The 25,610-nt window shown below is 39.2% G+C and overlaps 2 protein-coding genes across 8 annotated transcripts in view; one reads left to right on the top strand and one right to left on the bottom strand.

The window, feature by feature from the left end:
- Positions 1–17,670, bottom strand: part of eas (ethanolamine kinase 1) — a 31,285-nt gene extending 13,615 nt beyond the window's left edge. The window contains exons 1-2 of one of the 3 annotated variants that reach the window (XM_019060661.2): positions 16,902–17,668; positions 10,519–10,681 (exon numbers count right to left, since the gene is read on the bottom strand). In XM_019060661.2, the coding sequence (XP_018916206.1) occupies positions 10,519–10,638 (120 nt within the window). In that variant the 5' untranslated portion in view covers positions 10,639–10,681; positions 16,902–17,668. Of the gene's footprint in view, positions 1–10,518; positions 10,682–11,506; positions 11,663–16,901 lie in introns of those variants that run through there. The other 2 variants (XM_019060660.2, XM_072299576.1) reach the window with 2 other exon arrangements.
- A 371-nt stretch (positions 17,671–18,041) lies between these two features.
- The window catches only part of LOC109043461 (Histone deacetylase 11), a 36,362-nt gene continuing 28,793 nt past the window's right edge, over positions 18,042–25,610 (top strand). For 3 of the 5 annotated variants that reach the window (XR_011899740.1, XR_002010202.2, XM_019060663.2), the window contains exons 1-7: positions 18,042–18,515; positions 20,584–20,749; positions 21,258–21,368; positions 21,819–21,910; positions 23,117–23,327; positions 24,464–24,630; positions 25,474–25,582. Coding sequence is in view for 3 of the 5 variants with exons in the window: in XM_019060663.2 (XP_018916208.2) it covers positions 18,511–18,515; positions 20,584–20,749; positions 21,258–21,368; positions 21,819–21,910; positions 23,117–23,327; positions 24,464–24,630; positions 25,474–25,582 (861 nt within the window). In the remaining 2 variants the exon portion in view is untranslated. Of the gene's footprint in view, positions 18,516–20,583; positions 20,750–21,192; positions 21,369–21,818; positions 21,911–23,116; positions 23,328–24,463; positions 24,631–25,473; positions 25,583–25,610 lie in introns of those variants that run through there. The other 2 variants (XM_072299577.1, XM_072299578.1) reach the window with 2 other exon arrangements.

A 25,610-nucleotide genomic window follows, 5' to 3' on the forward strand; every position in this document is an offset into this window, starting at 1 on the left:
GCCGACTTTTCTCAAATCCTGATTTTACGACCGATTTTTCTTCAAAATCCTGACGAAATCGTGATTAAATCCTAAATTGGTCTGAAATCCTGATAGAATCAGGAAATTCCTGATGCTAGACACCCTGAAGAAGAAATTTGTGGTTTCTGGAACAGATTTCCTGATTTTTCCCGGAAATGTTTCATTCCCTGATTTTTCCCTGAAATTTTTCATTCCCTGATTTTTCCCTAAAATTCCCTGATTAGTCCCGGTTTCTCCTGGTCCAAAAGACACCATGGCTTTTGCCCATGCTTCTGTCTCTTGCCTCCGCGCGAAGTAACTAAAATTAGAGTGACCGCTCTGAGAGCAGCATCAATGTGCGGATATTCCTACCCTATCGGTGCTCTAACAGCTCTGAGCGTGGAATACAAGGTACAAGTTGAGAGAAGTTGAGCAACAGGAGCTTTTGTGAGCAACAGCAAAACGGAATTTAAACTGTTGAACTTTCACCGCTTTGCAGTTTGCAAAGGCAGGAGCCGAGACGGGCTCAAACAGACGAGGACGCCCGGTCGGATCACGTGCGGATAAGAAGAAGAAGACGGAGGAAAGGGTGGTAGAGAGGGATGAGGCTACGGACGAATGCAAAGAGAGGCAATAAATACACAAGGATGAAAAACGATATTGCGCTCCGCTAAGTGTTTACACGGACTTTACGAGCTTCATGAAGAAGACGGACGGGCAAATGGTTGCATGACGAGTAAAAACGATAAGACAGTCCATGTTGAGAGTCTATTTTCAAAACAATTTCACGGCAGGAATGCCTTCGATGAGCACGGAAAGCGGGCAAGATACTCTTTTCGGTAGTTTTCAACAGTGGAAAATAAGGGGCTCAGGACGTTGCATCCACCCAGCCGTTAGGTTAGGTTAGGTTAGATTAGGTTAAATTAGGTTAGATTAGGTTAGGTTAGGTAGATTACATGAGGGTGGATCAAAGAGTACATAGAGTCATAATGTAAATGGGAGAGCTGGCGCCATGTTCTGCTCGACGAATTCCGAGCCCGGTGTGCGCCGAGTTCGGGTCGCTTTTTCGATACATTTTCGATCCAAAATGGCGGTGTGGAATAGGTGGTAATTCCTATCTCCTTTGTTGTTGTCATCGGAGGGCCGGGTACCCGTGTACAATTGTACCGCAAACAATCGATTATGTATCGAAAAAGTGACCCGGCGCACGGTGTGGCGAAAGGCCGGTTTGCCCGGACATGCGCTCGACAACTTGCGTTTTGTTGTCAACTGTGGCCCTAAAACGCATCCTTTTTAAATGAGGAAGACATTCCTCCAGCAATTTTTGCTGTAGATTTCAAATCTGCCCTTATTTTTACCATAAGAGTGATGAAAATTCGAGAAAAATTGCCATTTACATAAGTTGTTCCTGAAAAATACTAAAACATTGATTTCCACCTGGAAACTGCGGTTTTATAACGCATCATTTTTAAGTAAGGAGGACACTCCTGAAGCAATTTTTGTCGTAGATTTCAAATCTGCTTTTACTTTTACAATTTGAGTAATGAAAATCCGAGAAAAATTGCTAATAACTTGAAGAAGACTAAAAACATTTATTTCCTGAACCACCTCGAAACTGTGGCTTTAAAACGCATCATTTTGAATCAAGGAGCGTGATCATGGGTAATTTTTGTTGTAGATTTCAAATCTGCCTTTATTTTTACCATTTGAGTGATGAAAATCCGAGAAAATTGCTATTTACATAAGTTGTTCCTGAAAAGTACTAAAAACATTGATTTCCATCTCGCAAATGAATGCATTTCTATAATTTAAACGTTCGACACTTCTTAAAATATTTGCAGCCATCCTTTTCTCTTTCCACCTGGCTTTATGAGCAGCATTGTACGTATTCATATTTGTATATCTTAATACTGCTGTTAATATAGGAACAAAAAAAATTGAATAAAATAGAAGAAACGAGATTTTAAACAACATATCTATTTGCCCTTCATGACCAAACGAAACGTTAACTCTCGACTACTTCATCCACTACCATATCCAGCTAATTAGCTACATCCAGCTTAATTTATCAATATGAATATTTTTTTTTTAATTTTTGGTAAAATTAGTCAGACTAAAATTGTAATAAGTATATATTTACAATATTAGTTCTATTAATATTGACTTTCTACAGGTGAAATTTAATGATATTCTACATGATATTCGAAATTTCTATAATTGCCGTGTTTATAATTATTATAACATGAGGATACCAACCAGCGCGAGTAGTAGTCACATTATTTAAACTTATAATAACAGTTCTAACTTCTTTACCATTCATTATTAGTATGATAAATAACAGAAACAATTTAAATTTCTGAAATATCCTATACATAGAAGTAAATAAATTACACTACTACTGCTGCATCCAGTAACTTTTTTTACACGTACTTAGCCTATTTTAACCTTTGACCACTTACCTGCGTGATGGATCTTAGAGAAATATCAACAATTGGTTGCGCGGAGTGATAAAAACCGATTTCGCGCAACCGACTTCATATCAGATAATATCATGCTGCCGTCGGAGTAGCAGATATTAGCAGCTAAAAATTGTTTAGGAGGCTTCTCAGGGGTCCTGTGGGTCTGCCTCAACAAGTCCCAGCGTGGCACTCCTTGGCACTTGGAACGAAAGTTAATATAAAGTTTTATTTTCAGCATTTTCGGCGCGAGGACTTTCAGACGGCATAAATCGTATTCAAACCTATTTACGGCTACATTTTAGTAGTGAAAAATGATCAGCAGCTTGCATAGAGTAAGATTACGTCATTGGAAAAGGTCTCATTAAATTTTAAAATAGGCTAAAGAATGTACAAACATTGGTGCGTTTTTAGAGGAAATTTTAGATTGCCGACTTAGCGGACTTTAGAGGCCTGTACCATCAATATGGGGGATGAAAATTTAAAAACTATCATCAAATCCATATAATATAGTACTCGTAGAACACATTTCCGGTCCTAAACATTCACAATCCCGGAATCGCCCATGTCCGACCTTTTACCCATATCGCCACACCGTGCGGCGTCACACAGGAGACTCGGAATTCGGGACATGGAAAATGCTTAAAAGAGGCGCCAGCTCTCCCAATTACATTACGACTCTATGTACTCTATGGGGTGGATGCATCGCAGGGGGATGTCATGTCACGCACCCGAAAAAAAGTGGCTTGGATCCAGAGTCCAGACTCTTAATAACACTGACAAGAAAAAATACTTTTGATTCAATCCGATTGTTCCTTGAATTGATTTAGGTGGATTTCCTTTTGATTTAAGTAAAAAGTCCGATTGAATCGAGAGTATTTTTTCTTGTCAATGTTTCTATAAGGGAGCCTGGACTCTAGATTCAAGCGACTTTTTTCCAGTGAACGACAGAATTCTGCCTCCTCCATGGAACTCTCGAGGCCAAAATGAACAGCCGACCTTTGAAAACGAAAAATGTCACTGCTAATTTTCAGATTCCGATATCAAACCCAAATGGCTAAGTATGTTCATAAATGTGCGATCTCCGCAAAAACCAATACATTTTTGCAAAAAGTATGTCAGATACGTGCTTTACCAACGACGGGCTGTAACAATTGGTCTTTTTTCGCTGTATGCGCGGAAAAAGGACAAGTTATCTGAAACGGACCACACAATCTTCCTTTAAGAAAAACTCGCAACATATTTCATTGGTCATACTTTCATACATTTGCAAATTTTTCGCAGTGAAAGGTGGAGGTATTATAATGCTAAAACTGCAAAATTAAAAATCAGTACTTCCACTTTTTGTACTGATTTGTTACTTTAGGTAGCGACCTTACTTCACCCCAAAATAAAAAGTAATAAAAAAGAGAAACAAATGCGAATCCACGGCAGGATACATCGTAGCACTGGCCTTGAAAATAGTGGCCATACAAGCTATTACTAGCAGCCAAACAAAAACAAGGATGTTTTTTCGATTTAAATATTCTTTTTCAGCGATACTTCCACCAGTTACGCAACGTATAGGTGTAGCTGAATGCTTGATGAATGATGCAGAATGCAGTCAGGTTTCCACATCTTCATCCAAGTCACGGATACGTGTTGACCCACTGGCACTGCTGACGAGTTTCTCGCCAACACGTGGCTGTCAAATTTCAAAGTCACTGTCGGCATTTATTTATTTATTTATAAAAAAACCGTTCCATCCCTTGAACTAGATTTTCAGAAATTTTCAGGAATTTGCCATTTGGAAATCCCGCGAAAAATTTGGAACGAGAAATGTTCAGGGGCTCAGGTAAAGTGTTGAAATTTTGGGGCACGCTAAGGACGAGTTCTGAAAAATACATGGCGTTGCTTACTGATTGATGCTATACTTTTATCCTGTCAGTTGGGGGAAATATTCGATATTATGAAAAAACATATCTGAAAAAACTCAGTAGCTTTTACGCGAAGCAAGCAAAAGGAAGTGTGATGATGTCATTGCCTATCATGATACAGAAGGTCAAGATGCTACATAATGCGGACAAAAATATTTTTCTCACAAAGATTACCTATTCCGCGCACATTATGGGCACAGTATTCAATTCCAAATGCATTAAATTTTCATTTGATTTTACTTTTTACACGTTGGTCTGACTAACAATGGAGTATTTCATTCATTTCCCATCCTTTTCTTTTTCTACGTACTAGCGTATTTGTCAAAGAAGTGTAACAGTAAGATACCGCAGCATTGAGTTAAAATAGACTACTTTGCCTGCAGAAAAAATCGAGTATCGCATTGACATATCATTATCGATACTCATAGAGAACATTTCCTTCTTGTCTTCTCCTGTTTACCACTCTACTATGCGGCAACGCTGCAACCTTGCTTGGTGAGAATGGATCACTTTTGGCCTTATACGTCCATTCAGGTGTAAATAATTATTAATTAATCATGCAAAGTAGGTAGAGAGCAAATAAGAGACACTACCTACGCACGAATGTGGACTTGAGGAATTGGAAACATAATTTTGGAAACATAAAGACGTTATAAAGAGAGGCATGTGTCTTATGGCTCAAAATTGATGAAAATTGATGGGGGGGGGGGGGGGGCATTATTGGACGCAAGAAATTTTTAAAACGCAATAGTCGCGCTCAGATTAGACGACACGACAATGAGACGTACCTTCAAGGTAAAGTTCAGCGGATTTAAGTCTAGTGCAGGAAAAAAAAAACAAAAAAAAATTTTTTTCTCCCTCATCCGTCCAAGGTCTCATAATCAGTAATTCAATGGCTATTGTCTGAGATTGCAAGCGGTTAGGATTAAAGTTTCTTACGTGTGCATGGGGACAAAAGTATAATGCAAAATATGATACAGGAAATCTTTAATGTTTCCGATGAAAATAGAATACGGCATGTTTTATTTTCGTATTACCACCCACCATGGTGTCTCAGTCAGTGATCAGATTCTGACCAGCAGCCAATCTGCTAATCAGCCTAACTACTGGTTTGCGAGAAAAAACAAAGGCTGACCGGGACTTGACCTGAAGAAAACCGGGAGTCATACACACCTACCTCTGGTCAAGCTCTGGTCAGCTCAAACCACCACTTTGACAAGCACTTGGCCAGAAGTCTTACAATCGGCCCTTAGTAGTAGGGTAATTCATGACGTATTTGTAGTAGCCTTTTCATTGTGCAAAAAGCAAAAAAAAAAGAAAAAAAAAATATTATCTTATCTCATCTAGAATTTAACATCCTTCTAAAGAAATTGCCATACTTTTTTTTCAGTGTGCTTATTTAGAAATATGTGACAGGACCAAATACGGGAAAAAATTGGACACATTTAAACTAAAACGAACTCCGAGCGATTGCATTGAATTCAAAGAAATTATGTGACACAAAAACCCTATATACATAATTCCTTTTTATCTAATTCCTTTACACATAGTTCTCTTCAGCAAAAAAAAAAAAAAAAAAGTCAAACGGAAAGTAAACTACACAGTAGAAGCCCCAGCCGGATTTCTGCATTTAACGCTCGCAGTGGGACCGAGGGGGGGGGGGGGGGGGCGGCAGTTTTTCTCTCTTTCTTTTTTAAGTGCTGAGGGCGAGGGACGTTATCTAAAACAAAAATTTAAGCATCACATTATGCTCTTAACCGTCGCGTCTTCGACGCGGAAAACCTGGTGCCTTGGCACACCATGGGCACATGACATTGAAATTCATTGTTGGAACATGCTCCTGTCACGTAGGTTTTATCATGACACTTGTTAAGTATGAATGCTTACTATAAGATGTAACACACACTCAACTTAAGACAGGCTCAAAAAATTAAATAGACGCGGGTGGGCTATCGCCCACCAGTTAATGCTCTTCCATTTAAATTCATTTTAAACTAGACGAGGCCCACATCTCAGGAGGAGAAGAGCAGAACATAACTACAATTATCACTAATATATTAACTAGACTTAATTGTGCTTTAGTTTTGCTAGTGCACCTAGGAAATCATACACGTGTAGATTGGCTTGCGATGTTACAGATTTCCTGTCGCATTTCATTTTTTCGAATGAAGACGAATGCGGTCATCTTATTTTATCAAATTCATCAGGATTGTTTATTGAGGGATTGTTGATATTCTCCGAAAATCGAAAATGTTGCGATAAAAACCAGTGATGGGTTACATAGTCGGCATAATAGGCAACGCTGAAATCAAGTAAAGGTGTAAGAGAAACAATCGAAGCCTCAGTCGGTGTTGCATGCGACGGATATTAAACGACTTTCATTATAACGCCTGGATGCGACTATTCGGACTAAATGTATGTCCGTGTTGCATACCCACGGAAGTGAAGGCGTTTTGATTCAGACACCAACCATCTCACTGGCGGCGCTCAGTGGAGCGAGACAGTTAAGATGAGTCACACAAAATGAGGAGACATTAAAAGCTAATATCGATGTTAATGCGAAACGTGGAGGGTTTAGAAGTGGTTTCATTGTTTTTCTCGTAAAAGTTCTTCAAGAAGCATCCCATACAATTAAAAATGTGAGGAAAGTAACATGAAGATTTGCAGTCGTGGTCGAACACATGTTTCATGTCCATCCTCCAAAAAAGACTCTTTTCGTCGTGCGGTGGGCTTTACGGTGGGGATCTAAAATGACGGAGTGCCTTCAATTCTTCATTATACTTCGAAGAGATCTCTTAGGCATACCTAGTTGCTCTAAAAATCATGATCAGGACATCACGATACCAATATTGAAACACAAAACCCTACGCCTGTATGCGACTATTCGCGCCTAGGAGTTGCTACCTTCGTAGTACAAAAGAAGAATTGAAAACGCTCTGCCATTTTGGATCGTCGCAGTAAAGCTCGCCGTTTGGCACCACGCCGCGGGTGAAGTGGTGACTTGATGAGTGCGTCGACAGTCAAAACGCCTTCAACTCTGTGCGTATGCAACACGGACATCCATGAAGCCCGAATAGTTGCATTCAGGAGTTAAGATGAGTGTTCGTCGCATTCGAAGATACTAACTGACTGAGACGCTGCTTTGCTTGTTTCTCTCACGTCTCACCCCGTGACTTGATGCCAGCCTTGCTTATTGCGCCGATGAGATAAACTATTACTGATTTTGATCGTGACATAGTAAATTTTGCGAATAATGTTTTGAATGTTTAAAAATATAACAGTTACGTTGCCGTCTTTAAAATGTGGCCACGGCTTTCACCTTCTCTGATTTAAGAACGACGAATGAGACGAAATCGTTTCATGGTCACTTTAGAAAAAATTCGAGCGCGCATCTCAACATATTTGTATCTTTTTCGCCGAGGAGTTAGGAGAAAGTCCGGCCAGAAAAGGAATCCATCCCTAGTATGATTAATTCACAGCCCGACGCCGCAGGACCTAAAGCTTGCAGAAAATATGTCTTACGTTACTGCTTGCTTTAGGATAATCGAATCGAAGCACCGGTGTATTGAGCCATATTTCCTTCACTGAGAAAAAAACTCCGGCCATGGGAGCCGCAATTACGGGCTATATAGACACTAGGGGCTACGCCCCCTGGCCGCTACGCGGCCCAACCCCCTGAAGGCGCTCCGCGCCATCAATGGGCCGCTTTGCGGCCCTATTTTTACCCTCCTATCAGTGTTAGTTTTATTTTTCCCCTAAACAATTACGATATGAGGTATACTTTAATTTTAAACTTTACTTAAAATTACTTTAAAATTATAAGGACGCGTTTCGGAATGACTGCTTGATGAAATATTGCAGTAAAACAATGAACAATGGATAGTCAGGTAATAATCAAGTCTTTCATGAGCGGGAATCGAACCCACACCGAGTTCACAGTGGACGCATTCGACGTCTTAGAACGACTCGGCCACCGCTCGACGTGAGAGGCAATTGCGCGAATCTTGTGTAGATAAGTGTAGAGCTGATGCGCAGGCTACACAGCTACTGCGCAACCTCCTCGACCACTGCGCACCCTCCCGCGCATAGCGGTAGCAGTACCGGAGCATTCTGTAAACTCACTCACTTTTATAACGTGATTTTAAAAAAACCTGGGTCCTTTTTCCAAAATCTGATTACAGCGGGCTCATCTAGGGCCTATTACCTGTCGATTTACGCAAAAATCATGGAAATCGGCCCGGTAGAACGCTCAAACGAACTATGACAAAAAGTATAAATTTACATTGTTTTAAATGGGAGAATTCGCAACTTTACCACGTAATATAAAAAAAACCTGGTCCATATTTTGAAAATCTGAAAAGAGTTGGCTTATCTAGAGACAATTGCCCGTCGATAGCCGCAAAAATCATGAAAATCGGTCCGGTAGAACTCTGGAACTAAGCGTCACCAGTTTCGCAAAATTAGGAGGTCTCGGAGCTTATAGTATAGATACGTTGCCGTCTTTAAATGTGTGTGTGTGTGTGTTGTTTCACCTTCTCTGATTTAAGAACGACGAATGAGACGAAATCGTTTCATGGTCACTTTAGAAAAAATTCGAGCGCGCATCTCAACACATTTGTATCTTTTTCGCCGAGGAGTTAGAAGAAAGTCCGGCCAGAAAAGGAATTCATCCCTAGTATGATTAATTCACAGCCCGACGCCGCAGGACCTAAAGCTTGCAGAAAATATGTCTTACGTTACTGCTTGCTTTAGGATAATCGAATCGAAGCACCGGTGTATTGAGCCATATTTCCTTCACTGAGAAAAAAACTCCGGCCATGGGAGCCGCAATTACGGGCTATATAGACACTAGGGGGCTATGCCCCCTGGCCGCTACGCGGCCCAACCCCCTGAAGGCGCTCCGCGCCATCAATGGGCCGCTTGCGGCCCTATTTTTACCCTCCTATCAGTGTTAGTTTTATTTTTCCCCTAAACAATTACGATATGAGGTATACTTTAATTCTAAACTTTACTTCAAATTACTTTAAAATTATAAGAACGCGTTTCGGAATGACTGCTTGATGAATTATTGCAGTAAAACAATGATTAAGGATAGTCAGGTAATAATCAAGTCTTTCATCAGCCGGGAATCGAACCCTCACCGAGTTTACAGTGGACGCATTCGACGTCTTAAACGACTCGGCTACCGCTCAACGTGAAGGCAATTGCGCTAATCTTGTGTAGATAAGTGTAGAGCTGATGCGCAGGCTACACAGCTACTGCGCAACCTCCTCGACCACTGCGCACCCTCCCGCGCATAGCGGTAGCAGTACCGGAGCATTCTGTAAACTCACTCACTTTTATAACGTGATTTTAAAAAAACCTGGGTCCTTTTTCCAAAATCTGATTACAGCGGGCTCATCTAGGGCCTATTACCTGTCGATTTACGCAAAAATCATGGAAATCGGCCCGGTAGAACGCTCAAACGAACTATGACAAAAAGTATAAATTTACATTGTTTAAATGGGAGAATTCGCAACTTTACCACGTAATATAAAAAAACCTGGTCCATATTTTGAAAATCTGAAAAGAGTTGGCTTATCTAGAGACAATTGCCCGTCGATAGCCGCAAAAATCATGAAAATCGGTCCGGTAGAACTCTGGAACTAAGCGTCACCAGTTTCGCAAAATTAGGAGGTCTCGGAGCTTATAGTATAGATAGATACCGTCCGTTCCGGGCTCGAAGGCCGAAAAATTCCGGCTGCTGGAGCCGTAGCTTCGGCCTCTGAACCCGGAGCAATCGAAGCTACGCCTCCAGCTGCCGGAATTTTTGGCCTTTGAGCCCGGAACGGACGGTATGTCTATATAGCCCGTAATTGCGGCTCCCACGGCCGGAGTTTTTTTTCTCAGTGTTCAATAAAGATCGGATTTACTGGGAAAATAGGCGATATTTTTTCCAAATTAATCGGACAATTGACTTCGCCATTCAATCTTAAATATCTGAAAATTTCAGGGGAAAATATGCATAATGTTCCTCAAAAATAAATATTTTATCCGAGGAAATTTGGCAACTCTCGAACGTTCATACGGCGTTTTCTCTTAGCACGGCAGTGCAGTACGCGTTCATTTGCTTCATGTTGAGCTTAAATTGAGGAATAGCCACGCACCTTGAACTGAACTTTGTCGGCACTCCATTCAGGTCTGATGTGTTGGAGAATGTGGGTAGCGCCTTCCTCCAGATTGCTTTCGTGTAAAGTTTTCGGAATGTGAGGAATTTTGCTATCCATACTTCGCCAGCCTTTATCCCTTTCCCCGAGCGAATGGCAGACCCTGCAACAGACCATTGAGAGATGTTTATAGTTTCACAATGGGAAAAGGTGGCCACCACTATTGAGGCAAACTCATCGACGTAAAACCACGACAACATGGATCTTGATTGCGGTGTTTTAAATTTGTTCTGCTGTAAAGCCACGATTCTGAGAAAACTTCAGGGAATAATGCTGATTCGTTCTCCTTCATAAATGAGACGGGGCGGCGATATTTAAACACGACAAATAAATTACATGGGTTGGGAGTATCACTGATGAATTTCGTCATCGGTAGGTATCAGTGGCGTGGCGTGCGTTGCAATAAATCGAATGACCTGCTATTTAAATCTATGAAAAAGGATCGATTATTAAGGTGTTTGCAGCGAACACCTTAAGAATCGATCCTTTACTACAACTTCAAATGAAGAAAAATCGATAATCGATCATTCACGCCACGCCACTGGTAGGTATAATGTGAACATAGAATGGGAACAATGTGATCTCTGCGGCGTTCATTACCATTGAAGAAGTAAGGTTGATTATTGGTCAATTGGATTGCATTTCGCAAAAAGGAACCAAGAGCATTCCAATGTTGCTAGGATTGAACAACTTAAAGTCTTTGCAGAAAATTACAGAAATCATGACAAAAATTATTCACCAACGTGATTTTTGTCTTGAATTCATAATTTATAGAGAGTGAGGATAAAACTTTTTTAGATGATCAGTTTCTATATGCAAGGCAAAAAAAGTTGCACAATCTTAGCGACACCGGAATGCTTGTGGTTCCTTTTTGCAAAATGCAATCCAATTGATAATCGATAATTTTTGGGAATACATGAGCAATTACCTCCAGTTAAAACAAGGAGTGAGTGAAGTGGAGCTGACCCTGTGGACAGAGGAAAACTTCAACTGACAATGCGGACTAATAATTTTATTCTTTCTTATCGTGAGACTCTCGTTGTCAACTTTTGACTGCACTCGAAAACTTTACGACCCTCCTTTTCTGACAATAATTGAGCACAAAAGGAAAAGTCGATAACATGAGAAAACAAAAGATAAAGCTTAGGTAGGAGAGTGAAGCGCGTTCAGTACTTTCACGATCATTGCCCTTTCATTGATAAGCAAAAAGGCATAGTATTCGAGGCGGAGAGGGTGGAGCGGAGGAGGAGGGGGGGGGATTCGTTTACTAACAACTTGAAAACTAACGATACGCTTTTCTAAGGCTAGCGCCATAAAAAGCATATCTACGACTGAAGTGCGACACAACGTATCTCCATTGCGGTGTTTCAAAATCTTCGCTCCTAGATTATTTTTTCGAGGAGGAACAAGTCAGCTTTATAGCTTGAAACTTACTCACGCTAGTAAAAAAAAAACCTCTTGGTTCAAGAGTGCAGTTTCTTGTCGCCGGATTGAAGAGTCTGGACTCTTGTTTCAATGCAAAATCCGCTTGAAACAAGAGTTCAAGACTCTTAAATCCGGCGACAAGAAACTGCACTCTTAAGTCAATGCACCGCGGCATTGGTCCGAGAGGTTTTTTTTACCAGTGAGAGTATCCTACTTACAGAGCAGTGAAACCACGGCAGTTATCAAGAAATTCAAGGCTGCCACAGAATTTAGAAAACGAAATTCCTTGACATTTCTTCAACACATTTTGGTAAAATTCCTTGACGATTGAAGATATGCCAGACGGTTAATAAGCCATTATTGGGAATAGTTTTCAGACAGAATGCGTTGTTTGAAACGTCAACCCCATTCAAGACGGCAAAGAAAGGTGACCCAATAATTTTTCCTGACATTTTCGTTATTTTCCCTGACTTTTAAAATCCCTAGTTTTCCCGGGATTCCCTGGCTGTGGCAACCCTGGAAATTGCGTTGACTAGTTTTCTCAGGAAAAAATAAGGTTAGACTGGAAGTCCACAACGTCGCACACGGAGATACGCGGTCACGCACTTTAGTCATTGATATGTAATGTCTGGACTATCCTCTAGGCTTAGCGGATTAACAGAATTAGTATTATAAAACCTGATCGGAAACTTTCCGTGGCGCACCCAGTCCTTAGAATATAGACGGTTTCCTCCTTGATGTCAAGGCGTTACAATTTTAAAACGTATGCTGACGGGTGGTTTCAGCACTTCGTTATCGTGACGCCCCCTCCCCCTCCAAAAACGGAACGTCCTTCACTGAAAAGCTGTAACGGTTAAAATTTCCGGCGTCTAACCCCCTTCACCCTATGGATGCACAAACTTCTCGATCACGCGATTGCGGTCGGGAGACAAAAAGAGAAGGCTCGTATTTTATGACAAGAAAATGATTTTCTGCTGAAGTGTGATAATTTTTAACGAACGGATCGAAAAAGGGAAGGAAAAGAAAACAGAGGAAAGGAAAAGAAAACAGAGGAGAGGAATGGAAAGTTAGTATTTGAAAATTTTGAGGGTAAGAGGGTTTTATCCCGAACAACTCCGGATGGACCTTGAGTTATGCGACTATTTCGACCCGAGAGCGAAGCAGTATTGCCTACACTAAATTCTGAAGGCAATTTGTTTGATTCTGAGGTGCTACCTTCGACTAACAGTGTCGTCCACTCGTGTTTCAGTGGGCACGGGGCAGAAACTTTTCGACCACGCGACCAACTGACCCTTTACAAAAATGGGAAGGCCCTGAAGACAGGGGTGCAAAATCTGTCCGATTATCAGATCGCATGATCGGTGAACAAATTTTTGACCAGAACGACACAGAAAAAAATTTTCGGTAAAAATTCCGACAGTTAATCGATCTCTTCGATTTTGCGGGAGACATTTCGAGCAAAGTTTCAAAAGTTAAGAGGAGATGAGGGAGGGGGGGGGGGGAGAGAAAAAAGGGCCATCACTTTGAAAAATTTGGGAAAAAGAGGTCCGGAAGTGAGCGAGGAAAGAATCCCGGATCGTATGATACGTTTGGCCGAATGACAATTTTTGCACCTCTGCCTAAGAAAGTTCCAAAGAGTGAAACGCCAGGTTAGTGCCAGGAATGAAAATCGCGTGTTTTCCGCAGAATTACGGTGATTCAAAAACAAAAAAGGAGGGAGGAAAAATAATGTGTCATCGCTTTGAAAACGTTTCGTGGAAAAAAGGTTTAGAGCATGAGAGGGACAATCGGCAAAATGGGTGGGCAGAAAACTTTCCCCATACCTGCGATAGAGATTGGTGGGTGAGGGACTTCTGCGGGTTGATTATTATTTTTGAGAAACGCAAGCGCAACTACTGCAAGTCCGGAGAAATGTAGTTTTGCCTATATGAAAATATGAAGGCACTCTGTCTGATTCTGATTCCAATTCACTACGAAAAATTGTATGTGCAACGAAGATTGGAGAGACCTCATTGACTTATGGGATAATAAGGGGCTGTCCATAGCTTACGCCACCTATTGTTTTCAATTTTTCGACCCCCCCCCCCTCCCTCCTTGTATCCAACCGTCATCCACTGCTGCTAGACCCCCCCCCCCCCTCCGAAAATTACGTCATCCTCAGCGAGCCCCCCGTTTATGAGGTTAAACGCAGACAGTCGATAAAAATCAGTAGACGTAGTCAGCAGCGTTAAGAAAATTGATAATTTCTATTATTGATTACTTAACATATGCTGGGTTCTCTTAAAAAGGAAAATAATTAAGGCCAGGATGTATTACTGGCTCAAAAATTAAACAATGCAGACTTTATTGCTTTGAGAAAAATTGAAATTATTTATTAGAAAAATCCCTAAAATTCAAGCAAGCATTTTCTGCCTTTTTGCCTATAGGAAAGCTTGCGCCATCCTTGGCTTGAAACCCCCTCCCCCCCTCTTACTTGAGTGACGTAATTTATGGACGGCCCCTAAAAAGATTGTTGAAGTTAAAACAGGAATGGATAGCAGAATGAACATGAAGTAGTACACTCCTAGCGATGAGGTGAGGCGTTCTTAAATGTAAAAGGATATGGGAGCCAATGAAAGAGTTAGATGTGAGCAGAGGGATCACCTGGCAATAGATAGGCTTGAAAATGAATTGCTGAAAAAGAGAAATCAAATTGGCTATATTTATGCTAGGAAAGCGCTGCCAAAAAAAAAAAGTTTAAGAATCAGCACTCGAACATTTTTAACTCTGATTGAAATTTTTGGCCTTGCTTTCCCTACAACATAGTGTGGCCCCAACACTATTTTACCATCTTGTTGAGAGCTAATTGACCGGTGGGGGGGGGGGGGGGGTTAAAATCAGTGGTTTAGGTAGGATCAGCACTAGCTGCAACAAAAAGGGCCAGTGAACATGGTTGACCTGGACTTAACTTCATGACGTTTCTAGATTGAGAGCCTCCAGTGTAGGGATCTGACTGTCAGTTGTCTGAAAGGGGTTTGGAAAAGTTCCATTATCAAATTATGGAGATGGATCTCGTTTCAACTTAGAAATGGAAAAAAGATTCATATTTGTACACAATCAGATGGAAATTAAATACCATTCTAGATTGGGCCTGCCTTCTGAGTTGTCCAAAATATTTTTGAAAATCAAAATAAGTATTTTGAGATTTCTCCTGTTGCATTTCATCTCTATGCAGAATGACCAATATTTGTCGTTGCAGAACCCTTTGCATTCTTTTTTTCACTGAGAGAAATAGTTTTTAATTATTTCATATGAATAAATTGGGTAATTTTTTGGTACTTAAACAAATACGTAATCAGGAACAGAAATTTGAAATAATGTGATGGAGATTTGATTTCTTGAAACTTTGCCATCAATGATCTGCAAGTTACATTTTGTACAATAAGAAAATGATGGTTTAAATAGACAGTGAAACTACCAGACCACATATTTTGATTGCAGTGTTAAAAAATTTCTGCTCCCATTTTATTTTTTTGAACAAGAACAAATCAATATCATTCATGGAAGTGTTGATAGAATTTTCTTTTCACAGAGAAGAAAAATCATGGAAGTTTACAATAATTGATATTGATTAGTTTTCCATTCAAAGAATAGAGTATGACAGGAAGACTGCAACGTCATAAACCCAGGCACATGGTCTGGTTATAATGTTATTTACTTCGTTTTAAAAGTTGTTTTGATTGATACCCCAATAGTGCAGCAAAAGTATTTATTTCATTTTTATTTTTAAAGATTAGTTCATTAGCCTGAACAGCAGCCCGACCTGACAGACTTTGAGTTCTATCAATATCGATGGAAGTCAAAGTCTGTGGGCTGCAGAAGGGCCCAATACAAGGCGAATTAGAAAAAGTTACAAAACAGATGAATACTACAAACTTAAAAATTCTTGCAAGGTGTGGTAAGCGTTTTGTAAAGTGTTCTTTAAATATCTTAATGAACAAATTTGGCGACTCAGCTTTGACGAAGATCTCTTTCAACTCTTTAGATAAATTGTTGAAAAACCTGACTCCCCTAAACTCCAAGCTATCCCTGTCCCAGCCAGAGTCAACCTTTCTTGTTGTTCTCACTAGAATGTTTCTTGTTTCCATATGATGGTCATTTTTGCTTCTCTCCTTGCATATATATCCCATATTTATCGCTTCCTTGATTGTGATAAAAATGTACCGAGCGGAGACTGTCGTAACTCGGAGTTTGGGGAACAGCCTTCTACAACACTCACGTCTACCTTTTTTTTGCAATTTTTCGCAAAACTTTGTTAATTTTTCAAATTAAGTATATTCACTTGCAACAATTGACATATCAGCACCTCCAGCATTAGAGACCTACTTCTGTTTTGGCATAGGTATGTTAACCTCTAATTTTTGATGACTAACATTAAAACGAATCCAATATAAAATCATGAAGCTTCAATCTTCGGCTACACTGATCATTCAGAAACCAGATAATCAGAAATCCTGTGAGTCCAGGTAGGTTGTAGTAAGATGCTGAAATCGAATGCTCAGGGCAACCCTCCTAAAGAGGCAGAATATAAATGGCAGGCACAGCTCTGGACTGCTTCATTTTGAGATGCCAGCACTCAAGGCTATTTTTAAAGCAGGATACCCCCATTCCAGCTTGCGTTGTGTCAACTCCTCTACTTCAGAATGGAGACCTGATCCCTACTGCATTTGGGTACTGCTATGTGTGCTTGATTAGGAGCATTCATTTTTGGAAAGTAACATGCTACATCAAAGTATAACTGAAAATTCAAAAACAATAGTGCCTTCAAAGGATAGCAAGATATGCAGAGGTGATATTAAGTGATAGCGTAAAATGGCAAGTGCCTCATCTTCTAAAAAAAAAATTGAAATTTTACTGACCTGCTTATGGACACTGATAAGTGATAAGCTCTGAAATTCGCCGAGTTGTAAATACTCTCACTGAACTGGAAAAAACGTGTTCAAAGTTTGTATGAGTACGAAATGCTTGTGTTGAACAGTTTATTAGGTAAACTGAATATACGTTTGAATGATGACCCGCAGAATCGTTTCACTATTCATCCGTCTTGATTTAGTTCTATCTCTGATCAAAACATTCACAGATTTTTTAACCAAAAAATTAAACCGGACTTCCCATTCCCAAGAGACGTTCGTCGAGCGGCGACTTACGTTACGATTACCGAAACCAGAGTATCAGTTCATTTACAGTCAGATTAAATTATTGTTTTTCTGATATTTAATAAATTATAGAGATGAACGAGCATTTTCACTATCTCGAGTCCACAAAAAGGATCTTCGCTTACGGAAGGATGATTAATTGCTAGCTTCAAGGTAGGATCGCAGCGGAGGTAAACACGACAGCAAGCAAGAAAAACTGGATTTCGTGGACCACAACACTAGCACGAGCAAGGATGAGCCGAAAAAACTACACCTTTATCAAACAGTCAGAGGAAAAAGTGACAATCTGATGAATCTTGTTAGACTAGTGAACGTTCGAATAATCTCAAAATCTAAATGAATGAAGTGATAAGTAAATAACTGACTGACTGTGGGTCAGTAAGGATTCCGTATTTATTTCCGTAAAAGTCTTGCTGCGGCGCGGAACTTGACGAAACGAAAGCGCAAAGTTGTGTGCGTGTGATAAAGACCAAAACAACAGTGAGCAAGCATGGTGTCTGTCCATAAGATGGCGCCAGCAGCGCATGAATTACGTAATAAATTACTGATAAAGAAAAATAAAATCCATATCAGAGTTCATGTGGAGTAGCTTATGACAAGTCATATAACTTTCTCATTATCAAATTAACTGTTACATTCGCCCCAAATTTTGCAAAAAAGAATCAGAAAATTGTTTTACAAATAGTTCAACATGTCATTCCCTCCAAGATGCGTGTGATCAGTACAAAAAAATTTTATCACTATAAAAGGTTTTAGTGTAACTTAAAGTGTTAGGTTGGACAAAAGCACCTGCCCTGCCGGTTTTTGGCGCCACACGCCGCCATCGTCATTCGCCATTTTATGTTTTTCTTTTTTTCTTTGTTTTCTCTCATTTTCCGGGAAACTCAACGGAATTCCGTCACCTGAGCACCGACCGTCAGCGTAATTTTCCGCTGTATTCCTCAAGTACTCTTTGTTGTTCTGTTATTTATAATAATTCTCCAGCTTACCCGCTTCATTTTCCATTTTCTGTACCTCACTTCAGCAGTCTGTCATTCGCAAATTCATTCTAGCCGGTAATTTGCTTCGAACGGAAAGGCATGAAAACACGTGGTAATCCTTCGGAGCGTGAGCCAAGTTTTGTCGCCAGAAGAGTTCCTCGGCAAGATTCGTCTTCATCGTGTGTAGTATAGTACTTGTAGGTGCTGCGCGAAGATGCAAGGAGAATACACAGTCCTCCAGGAAGTAACCGAAAGCAGCTCTTTAGCCATCAGTGCTTATAACGCAGAGTGGAAATCTCACCATGCCTTACTTAGTTTTATGAGTAACCACAATGAGGTGAGTAATGCCATTTCCAGACAAGTAACCTGACTTCTTCAGTCGAAAGGACCCTGCACATCCCTTGCAAGAATGTGTACCCTGTTCGTTTTCCAATTTTTTAATTGCTGGCCAACCCTTATACAAGTCACCGTTTTTGCACCATCCGCAATTGAACATTTGATGATATCCAGGACAGGCCAGCTTAGATCCATATGCAATGCTGTCCGTTTGTCAAGAAGAGTAGAGTGAGAGAGAGTAAGAAATTGATTTGGATGGCGAAAAGAAATGCATGTGGGATCTGAGATATGACTGTCGATCGGTTTCCCTGTTCGCGTGATTTACACACACCTGACTGGAACCGTACTTGATGTGCTGGGATGAGTGATCTCTTTGACTCTATATTGCTGTACTACTTACTTTCATTTATACAAGGAATTATTGAAACTTCAACTGCGGATTGTGCAATGCCAGTGGCTAGTACAAAGTCAGCGCAATGATGACTTTTCATCAGCATCTTCAGACGATTTCAATGCAATAAAGAAAATTGAGAATTGAACAGGGCGCACATTGCCTCTAAAGAGTGTGCGAGGTCCTTTACCACATTCTCCCTCTCCACGTATCCAGTGTATCCTTAATGCAGAATTGATATTCTAACTTTTAGACAGTTCTGCGGAAGATGAATGAATCTGAGAGTGCAAGTGGTAGACCTTACTTCATTGCTCTTCTAACGTCAGGGTGTATCTCCATTTCCGCAGAAGCTCTATTTCAAAAGTGAATATATGCTTTCTGGGGCTCATGCAGAAATCAAGATATGCCCCTAGAACTTTGAAAAGAAAAGAATAGACAAATGTCACAACCAAAAATTGCACCCTTCAACAGATATTTACATGCTAACCAATGGGCCAACTGATGATTGATGCATTCAGACTGATGTGACTTTAGTCTATTCTTTTCTTTCCCCAGTTCTCTGTTATATGAGCAACAATTTTTCACATGCCATGTTGCCCCCGAGCTGAGAGAAGCCTGTAACAACTCCTCTTATGTGATTTTGAACTCAGGTATGTGTATTGGACATAGTGCGTTTTATGGAGTCTTGTTAGATCTTAATGAGAGGAGCAACAGTTAGGACTAACTATTGTGGCTAGCGCAACTCAAGTAATTGATTCCAGACACATGATATCTCCGTGCTCTCTTTTTCCTGCCTAAAAGCTCCAGGCCGTGCCATTCTGATTTGTATCCTTGGTCCTTTTCGCTTCTGTTGAGGAGTTCAGCCTTAGAATCATGCTAGCAGACCCTTTTTTACTAACACTTATGTGAGAAGTATCTCTACTAAGAGTAGTATCTATGAGTAGCAGGCAGATGTCGAGTTCTAGAGTTTTAAAACAATTGCCTATTAACTTCTCTAAGTTTTGCACTGTATTACCTTCAATTCTAAGAGGATTCTCTTCTAAGAAATACCCCTTTGAAGATTTATTTAAGTGCAAAATAAAGAGCTACAGTGATTTGTACCAAAAGTAACATCCACTGTTTCTACATACAACACTTCTTTAATTTCCAGGCAATTTAAGCATTGAAAAAAGATGAAAGTCTACATATGTATTATGTTTGGTCACTGTTTCATAAATTTCAAAATAATAAAAACATTTGTTGGTAACTTCTCCAGAGAATAGGAACATATTTCTCTAATTATTATAGTATGGATCTTTAATTTCCATGAAAAGACCAACTTTCGATACTAGGACCCCCTTTCACCCGAGGAGTTATGTAAGGGTTTCAGGATTATAAACTTCTGAATCCTTGAGGTCAGCTCACTTCAATCTGGCTTACTCGAGCCTCTGGAAGCTGAACTTTTCTTGTGTAAGAAGCTGATTAAGCTCTCTGTATCATCATCCCGTGTGGAACATGACTCTGAAAAGATCATGCATGGTCAATTTATGATAAAATTTGATCAAGTGATAGTAGAATCTAGTGGCCATACAATGACCCAAGACTGACATCTTATTGAGAGATAAGAAGATTAATCTATAGCTCATATTTTTCCTGCTAGTCCTTCATGTAAGTTTTGAATTTGGTTTCTGTATTTCAGTATGTCTCAAGACGACCAGAAAATCAATGAATTCACGGATAAAAGAGGTAAAAGGAGAAGTCAAAATGAGTGGCCAATTGTGTATTCAAAAGAATATGATGTCAAACTGTGCGGACTTCAAAAGCTTCATCCTTTTGATGCAGAGAAATGGAGGCATATTTTCTTGGTGAGTTTAAGTTTTTCCCTTATTACCCAACTTCCCTCTGTTTTCTGCTAAAATGGATTGAGAAACTTCAGTGCAGAGAGACTGTCCAGAACAGTTGGGAATTCATGCAGATTGGAAGTTGAATGTTCCTGGCGCAATCAAAGACTTGGAAATAGCAAGAAGTTAAGTTGAAAACACTGATGAAGAAGGAGATAGGCATTTGATAATTTTTTATACTTTTTTATTATTATTTCAATTTTCGATCGAAAGATCCATTGACTATCCTTTTTCTCGTAATTAAATTCTCTTATTTAAATGAATGAAAAATCAAGTATTTGTGAGGAGATTTATGGTGGAAAATCAAGAATGATAAGCAGTAGAATTTGATAGTATTCTGATTTTTATAGAGCACGTATACAAATTGTCTCTATGCATTTAATGTAATGGAAATCTTACCTGCACAGTTGTACATCAAACATAAGGAGATCTAAAGAATGTGATTCACTATGGTCCTAGAATTTTGTTTCAGAATCTCAAGAAAGAAAACATGCTGTCAGATGAGACTGTCTCCACCCCAGTGGAAGCAGATGCGGAAATGTTGTTATTAGTGCATACTCAAAAATACTTGAACAGTTTGAAGGTAATTTTTTCAATCTATTTGTCCCCCAATTAAGTAATCGTGCAATTTGAAGGGTTACTTCCATTAGTCAAAAAAGTGATCAACCTAAAGGCAGAATGTTCCAAATCATTTAAAATTTTCTCCAAATTTTTCTGCGCCTCCCATGACTTTCAACTAAAGTGTGAATTTTTCCATAAATTCTAGCATTTAGCTGAGGTTGTAGATTGCCTTAATCTCTGGAGACCTGACCCCTCATTGGATACCATTTTGGTTATCTTTGTTTTATGCCACTGCAGTTTTCTCTGAATCCCATCTTTTTAAATCTCTTTGAAATTCCTGTAAATTAAAATAATGCCTGCCGCTTTAAAATTCAATCAGTAAAAAATGATGAAGATTCAATTTTTGTTTCTCACTTTAAAATTTTTCCTCTTCTTGTTTATAATTTTTTTTTTTTTCTTTTTTTCTGACTAGTGGAGCTGGAAAGTTGCCAAGATAACTGAAATCCCTGCAATAGCGATCATTCCCAATTGGATCATTAATCAGCGGTATCTGAAACCTATGAGGTATTTCCCTCTCCTTTTTTTTCAACTTAATATCTATCTCGGAAGCTGCTATGTTGTAGAGCCTTACTGTGCATAGAGTGTGCCATGTAGTCTTTGTCATGTTAATTTAATCCAAGAAAGAAATTTTCTTTGAAGAGTGCTGCATGCATAACCAACTTTGTCATGTTAATTTAATCCAAGAAAGAAATTTTCTTTGAAGAGTGCTGCATAACCAAAGTAGAACCACATGCAGATTTTACCACTGAAGGCTGTGTGCATCATGTCCTGCAGCAGACGTCCAGCTGATGCTAATACGCTAGGAGGTAGAGACCCTGAACACATATATATTCCTCCTTCGACTGTTGAAAAATACTCAAAGTGCTGTGTTGATAGTTATGAGACGTATGAGGTTGAATTAAAATGTATTCGATTCCTCCTCTTCCGTGCCAGTAAGGAGAGCTTCTCCAGTGTTTTGCTTCAAATGACTCACAAATGTAAACAATTATGATTTTCTCTTTTTGAATGAGCATTATCACCATTAAAAAATAAATTTTGTGTTTGAACAACGAGTTAAGATAGAAAATCTTAACTCTCAAAGAAGCTTAGTAATGGTGCTTCTCGAATTTATCAAAACTGGAGCTGATGTCGTCACTAGTTGTTGCAGAGCCTAACTTGGATAATAATATGTATAGCTTAGTAAGTTGGACTGTAGCACTCTTAAGTGGAGAAACTTCCTGGCCATGCAACTGGCAGAGTGCGTTCAGTTGCATGTGAAAATTGGAAGATCCAAAGAACAGGATTTAAAAATGGGAGGGTCGTACAAGGGGGTCTTGAATACAGAAAAATTTGCTTGCCTCAGGTTCAAAATGGCGAATTTTTTTATCAGTTATGGATTTTTTAAAGTAAGGTGTCAAAAAGATGGTCATCACTTTGAAAATATTGGAATGAGATAAAAGGTTTTAAAATGAGAAGGCTCGAATTATATTTTTTCATGATAGATTTTTGATTGCACCCTCTTATCGACCACAGTTTTCTCATGTGTCTGTTTGTCCACAGTTAGAATAAGTAAATATGATGAGCGAAAGATGCTCTCTTTGGTCATGTGCTCTTACAGACTATACTAGCTCTTGTAAACAAAACTGGTCTTACAGTCATCCATCCAAGTAACTCTTAATTTTTCTATTGGTCTATTCGTTTTTATTGTTTATTTGTTTCTTTCCCTCTCAGGTTTCAAGTTGGCGGTTCTGTTCTAGCTGGAGAGTTGGCCATCCATCGAGGATGGTCTATCAATATAGGCGGTGGATTTCACCATTGCTCCGGGAATGAAGGTGGAGGATTTTGCTCTTATGCTGACATCACACTTTTGATCAAATGGCTCTTCAAATTTTATCCGCAACGAGTCAAAACAGCAATGATAGTTGACCTTGACGCTCATCAAGTAAGAGACCTGCTTTTTGAATACTGATAGAGGAAGATACTGATAGGGAAGGAGGTAGAAGATTTGTAAAATGGGCTTTTATAGTTTTTAGTTTCATAGTTTCGTCGTTTTTAGAAATATTTTAAAAAGGTATCCCTCGATTCTTCCTCGTTTGAAGATTTTAAAAGTTGCCTTCAACTGAGGAAGATATTTATTATTTCCTACACAAAAAAAAAAAAAAAAAAAAAAATTGCTGATTCAACAATTCAATTGCTAAAAACAGTGAGTTCAATGTTTCAACGCAGATTTTACAACAAAAAAATGCTACTTTAACTACCCCTGTGGTTAAATTAGTTTACAGTGTGGTTAAAGTAGCATTTTTTGATTGTAAAATCTGCGTTGAAACATTGCACTCACTGTTTTTAGCAATTGAATTGTTGAATCAGCAATTTTTTTTTTCCCGTGTATATTGAATGAAATATTATAGTTAAAAGTAGAAAGAATCTAGAAAAAGGATAGTCTAATCACTCAGGTTTTCAATTGAAGCTGTGTTGAGTGGTAGATCTACATGGATCTGTAAAATATCGGTGAATGTCACTTAAGCAGAGTTTCTGGCAGTCAGAAAAATGGAGGAAGTCCAAGAATTTGCAGCAACCTGGAATTCCTGTAAAAGTCGGGGAAGTTAGTGAGGAGTAGGCACAGTTACATAGCAAAGTCGTCCGATACAATCTGAGAAAGTGGAAACAACGTGAAGTAATTTGTTCCATAACTCGAATTTCTTGAAGTGAAAATTTTGTATGAAGTCTAGCAATAGTTGGAAAGTCCGATGATTTGAAAATGAAGAAATTATGTAAATCATGCCTAAATAGTATTTCTCAATCCATATCAACAGTGAATGGCCGATCATAGTGATCAGTGTGTCAGTCATGTCATTATAAATGCATTTTTGTATACATTTCTTAACACGATAATTGCACCGCCATTTTTGAGCGATTTCTTTCACACTTGCCCATTTTTCACGTCTTTCAAATTGCTGTAAATTTTAAGGCAAATTGTGGCATGCATGGACCAACCACTATTGGTCCCTTGGGACTGGCTTGGCAGTTATTATGTCAAATTTCTAATTTCCAACTGCATAATAAAAATTCTCTTTTCAGGGTAATGGACATGAAAGAGACTTCTTTAATGATGAAAAAGTGTTCATCATGGATGTTTTTAACAGAGAAATTTACCCTCGAGACTCGCCGGCCAAAGAAGCCATTAAATGTATGGTGGAATTAGAGTCATACACGTCTGACTCAGAATATCTTGATCTAGTTGAAAGGTAAGAGCTTACATCAATTCCGATGAATTTTATTTTTCTATGCGTAATCTTTGCAAATAGAAAGAAAATATTCTGAATTGCAAGGCCAAAGGAGTTGGTATTGCTGAGATTATCAGTCAATAGGGAAATTTTTGGGGGTCTAGAAATTTTTGCTGAGTCAGATTATAGTTTTTCGTAGGTGAAATATCGTGAAAAAATCCAACATGTTTATTCAAAAGTTCCGAAAATAATTTTAAAGGGGAGACGAGGCTAATCAAGAGCCAACAGTTGAGTTGATGCAGCAAGGTGATACGGAAAGTTGAGTTCAACCAATCAGCAAATGCCGCTCCCCCGCATAGCTGCATCATCAGAACCAGCAAAAAATATAGTTTTCATCAAGAAAATTTCTAGAATTCGAGTTCACAATCATACTTTCAGAAAATGAATTAAAAAATTGGGTGTCACTGACCCATTCAGGCAGCTAGGCATTATGAATAATCTTGTGAGTTTTCTTTTTTTTATGTAGTTTTTTTTTTTAGTTTTCACTCTGAATAAACAAAAGCCCATCTTCAGATTTTCTTTTCTTTTCATTACCTCTCCCCATTCATAGCATTATTCATTGTCAGTTCATCCAATTGACATCTACTATGAAACCGAAGGAAAAGCAAATGGTCTCATTCCGAATCTTTTAACTGACTGTTCAAAGGAGAAGGTAAAAATATTCTCTTGGTTTTTTTCAGTTGTCTCCTCTTTTTCTTGAATTGTGTATGTTTGACTTTCATGGCTTGCAATTCTTCAAACTACTCTGTCATTACGTTGTGCATTTATGTTATAAATGATCACATGGCAATTCTTTTTTTGCAGGAAGTTGGAAAGATCATTACATAAATTCCATCCAGATATATTAGTGTACAATGCAGGGACTGATATTTTAAGTGGAGATCCGCTAGGGCGTTTAGATATTTCTGCTGAGGTAAGATGACTTTCAAGTTTTTCTTTTT

The sequence above is a fragment of the Bemisia tabaci genome, chromosome 4 (assembly GCF_918797505.1).
Source record: "Bemisia tabaci chromosome 4, PGI_BMITA_v3".
Taxonomy (NCBI): Eukaryota; Metazoa; Arthropoda; class Insecta; order Hemiptera; family Aleyrodidae; genus Bemisia; species Bemisia tabaci.